Genomic DNA, 3355 nt, shown 5'->3' with positions numbered 1-3355 from the left:
AGGGATTGCGGGATTGTTGCCGATCTGTCCCGATTGGCAAGATCTTAATCCAGCGTGATGAAGAAACTGCTCAGCCGAAGCTTTCTACGACAAACTCCCAGAGGATATTGCACAACGGTGGGTTATGCTCCTGGACCCAATGTTCGCAACAGGTATGTATTCGGTATCCCGCAGGCTATTGCTGCGCATTGCTTATATGCTACATCAGGCGGCTCTGCCATCATGGCTGTGGAGGTGCTCAAGTCCCGTGGCGTACTGGAGGAACGGATTCTGTTCCTTAACCTAATAGCCAGCCCGGAAGGCGTTAGGGCATTCACCTCCAAGTTTCCTAAGCTTCGTGTTGTAACAGCCTTCGTCGATGAGGTGAGCATGCTACTGAGTCGCATTACGCGCACGACTCTTGCATTTTCAACAGCAATTATGCTAACAACGTACAGGGACTTGATGAGAAGAAGTTTGTTGTCCTGCCCCAGTATTCCAATCGTCATCTTGCTGACTCGTGTGGACAGCTACATCGTGCCAGGACTGGGCGACTTTGGCGACAGGTTCTATACCATGTAGAAGAACGCATACTACAGGTGCTCGGCTGCCATCATGTTTGCTCGTATTCTTCTAATGCGCATAGAATTCAAATTTGCCAGTCCCATTTCCGGTCTCATAATCTCGTGATGTCTTACAGGTGTCCCTTACGGCGTATGTCACGCTTTGCAGAGGCTTCATCGACCATCTGGACCCCGCACAATCATATTAGTATTCATCATCGTCCGCCACAATTCCTTCGTCGTCTCGTTCTTCGATAGGCCTCTCCATTCGCCTAGTGACCAAGCCCTGTGACAAACCACTTGCAACGGCCTTCTGCTTGGACGAGACGTGGTCTGGGTTACGTCAGCCTCCCATATGCGCAAGATTCACAGGTGACCATAGCTTACCAGCAGCATCTACCCACTCGGAATAGACGTCGACAGGGGCTGAGAGATAGTTGATACTGCATTGGAAAGTCTGTCCGCACACTTTGCAGGATAGGTTGCCCACGCCACTTTTCTTGTCAACCTTTGGCTTCACAGCATCTTCATGGTTACAGAAAAGACAAGGGAATAGTTCAGGGAGGGGGTCTTTCTGCATAATCATTAGCAAGTGTACGCAGGGGTCTACCCGTGCATGGTCTGCATCAAAGGCAGTGATGGTTGCTAAACGGGGGGCAAGATGTGGTGCGTGCAGCGTCTTTCTCGATGCTCGAAAGGTTATACACAGGATGACAAACCTTTTTGGGTCCCTGCGGCTTGCTGGAGCTTTTTCTTTTGCCCATGTTGTGTTGGATCTGGTGGGAATTGACAAAGATTCCGGTGTCGACTTCGGTTCGTGGGTTCCTGGGTATGCGCCGGCGTTACTCTTGAGCCGTAGACTTAAGGCGGGCTCTTTGGTGTTTCCTGCTACCGAATAGTGGTGGTGCGGCCTTGGCTGTGCGATGGATGGCAGGTCGTGATGTCGTCGTTGTCGTGCAGGCGAAGTTCCCTGGAGGCTGATGATACCTCCCCAGAGCATCACCCTCCATCGTCTCGCAAAAGCAAATTCTTGTGGGGCAAACTGCAACCTACCTGAATCGTGGGAGTGGCGGCAAAAATACTCATCGCCATTGGCGGGTGTGCACGGTGCATGGCTGCACGTGAGCATAGGCGGTGTGCACACTGACTACAGGGCATACTCGGGATACTTGGCACCTGATTAAGGCACCTTTCAGGTACCTACCTACCTATACGCCTATCTAAGCACTTCAGCCAGCAACTGTGGTGTCCGGGCCCGCCTAGACAAAGGATGTTCACCGGCCCAGGAGGTACCGACACTGGTAGCAGTATTATAAGAGAGAGTTGCTGTCTCGAAATAGGTACCTGAGGGAGCTGCCTCATTGACTCTGGCAGATAAACGCATGTGGCGTAAAGGGTCTTCTGGCCCACCCCCGACAGAGAGACCCGACATGGATAGGGCCCTATCTGAGTACCTGATTTGGCACACAAAGCACACCAGTTGGGGCCCAGATTATCTTCCCACTTAAGGTACCTACCTAAGTAGGCTGGTAGGTTCCTTCGGTTTGTGGGTACATACCGTGCATTTATCTGTCAGTGCCGGGGTCTTATCACCCAGGTCCCCCGCATTTCGCGTCTCCGAAGGCTCCCGTGCCCCAGCACCCGGCCTATCCCATGCACATCGATGGCAACGATCCTGGCCCCTTCCACCCTTCCTCACGTACGTGTAGCGTGTTTCGGACGACACGGATAGTTGGCTTGCGTTTCTCCGCTCTCCACGATTGGTCGCCCCTTGTGCAGCTGGGCCACTCACCGACCATTCATGGCCTCCTGTAGGTCTATTGTGAGATCGGGTCCAAGCCGCGAATTGGCCCCTTGTTCCTATCACGAGGAGCATGAGAGCAGCTGGCTAGTCCAGATCAGCCGCGACGGCGCATGCCGTCGGCCGGGTGCGTCCTGCCTTCCACTTATCTGCCAGCATTTCGTATACGTACATGAATGATGCTGCCTTATCTGGGCGTACTGGCCCCGTCTACTGTGCTGCTGGTTGGAGACTGCTTTGTTAGGATCAGTCGGGCATCCTCGCGTCAGGACTTGACTACTCATCCTGCCTTCGCCTCACCGCATATAACCTGTGCTGTTCAACAAGGATTGAACCATATTCTTTCAATTCTACCTATACTGCTTCTCATTGACACGCGAGCTGAAGCCCTTTCTGAGCAACAAATCTGCGCTGGACACGTAACTCTAAGCCTCAAACTCAACATGTCTGACCCATCTGCGTCGGCCATAACTGACCATGTTGGTCTGGGCGACGTGCTCAGTACGCTCAAATCGATCCAGCTGACCCAGGCCAGCCTGGTCACCGCCGTCGAATCTCTCTCACGTACAGTCCCGCAGGCGGCCACCGGAGCAACCATCGACGCCCGGTCAGCCGGTCCGAATGATCTGGATCAGAGTCTCGACAGCAACAATGTCGCTGATCTGCGGGCCTCGCAACATCATGTTGCAACTTCTGAGGGTCCGGAACTGCAAGCACCTGCCGTACCGTCATCGCCTGAGCAGCGATCTGGCTTCACTTCCCGGATTGTCTTAACGTGAGTTGGGTGGTGCTTTCGATGCTAAGTCGCGGGTTCAGGATGCTTAGTAGGCAACGGCTGCTAAATATTACCACAGCACGTATCCCAACAGAGTGGCATCGATCCTCTTCCCCTGAGATGGGGACACTCTGATCCTCTCATACGAGGGCCAGTTGTCGTTCCCGGATGTCTTCGACCCTCAGACGCCGGAACGGTAAGAATGTGTAGCCTCTCTCATGCTCTATCTTTGACTGA

At 53.4% G+C, this 3355-nt stretch overlaps 3 protein-coding genes across 3 annotated transcripts in view; 2 read left to right on the top strand and 1 right to left on the bottom strand.

Annotated features, from left to right (window-relative positions):
* Positions 1 to 561, top strand: part of VDBG_00008 (uracil phosphoribosyltransferase) — a gene marked incomplete at both ends in the record, with an annotated part of 973 nt that extends 412 nt beyond the window's left edge. Inside the window, 3 exons of the mRNA XM_003008281.1 lie at positions 153 to 363; positions 438 to 454; positions 510 to 561. Of these exons, the coding sequence (XP_003008327.1) occupies positions 153 to 363; positions 438 to 454; positions 510 to 561 (280 nt within the window). The remainder of the gene's footprint in view (positions 1 to 152; positions 364 to 437; positions 455 to 509) is intronic.
* On the bottom strand, positions 504 to 1514 carry VDBG_00007 (transcription elongation factor 1; the record flags this gene model as incomplete). The annotated part of the gene is made up of 3 exons (XM_003008280.1): positions 504 to 875; positions 930 to 1116; positions 1262 to 1514. 3 exons carry the CDS (start codon positions 1304 to 1306, stop codon positions 748 to 750), a joined length of 360 nt encoding a protein of 119 aa, XP_003008326.1.
* Positions 1515 to 2585: 1071 nt separating this feature from the next.
* The window catches only part of VDBG_00006 (conserved hypothetical protein), a gene marked incomplete at both ends in the record, with an annotated part of 1384 nt that continues 614 nt past the window's right edge, over positions 2586 to 3355 (top strand). Inside the window, one exon of the mRNA XM_003008279.1 lies at positions 2586 to 3118. Coding sequence (XP_003008325.1) covers positions 2787 to 3118 — 332 coding nt within the window. The remainder of the gene's footprint in view (positions 3119 to 3355) is intronic.

The sequence above is a fragment of the Verticillium alfalfae genome, genomic scaffold (assembly GCF_000150825.1).
Source record: "Verticillium alfalfae VaMs.102 supercont1.1 genomic scaffold, whole genome shotgun sequence".
Lineage (NCBI taxonomy): Eukaryota > Fungi > Ascomycota > Sordariomycetes > Glomerellales > Plectosphaerellaceae > Verticillium > Verticillium alfalfae.
Note: the sequence above shows the minus strand (reverse complement) of the source record. Positions and strands in the feature narration are given on the sequence as shown.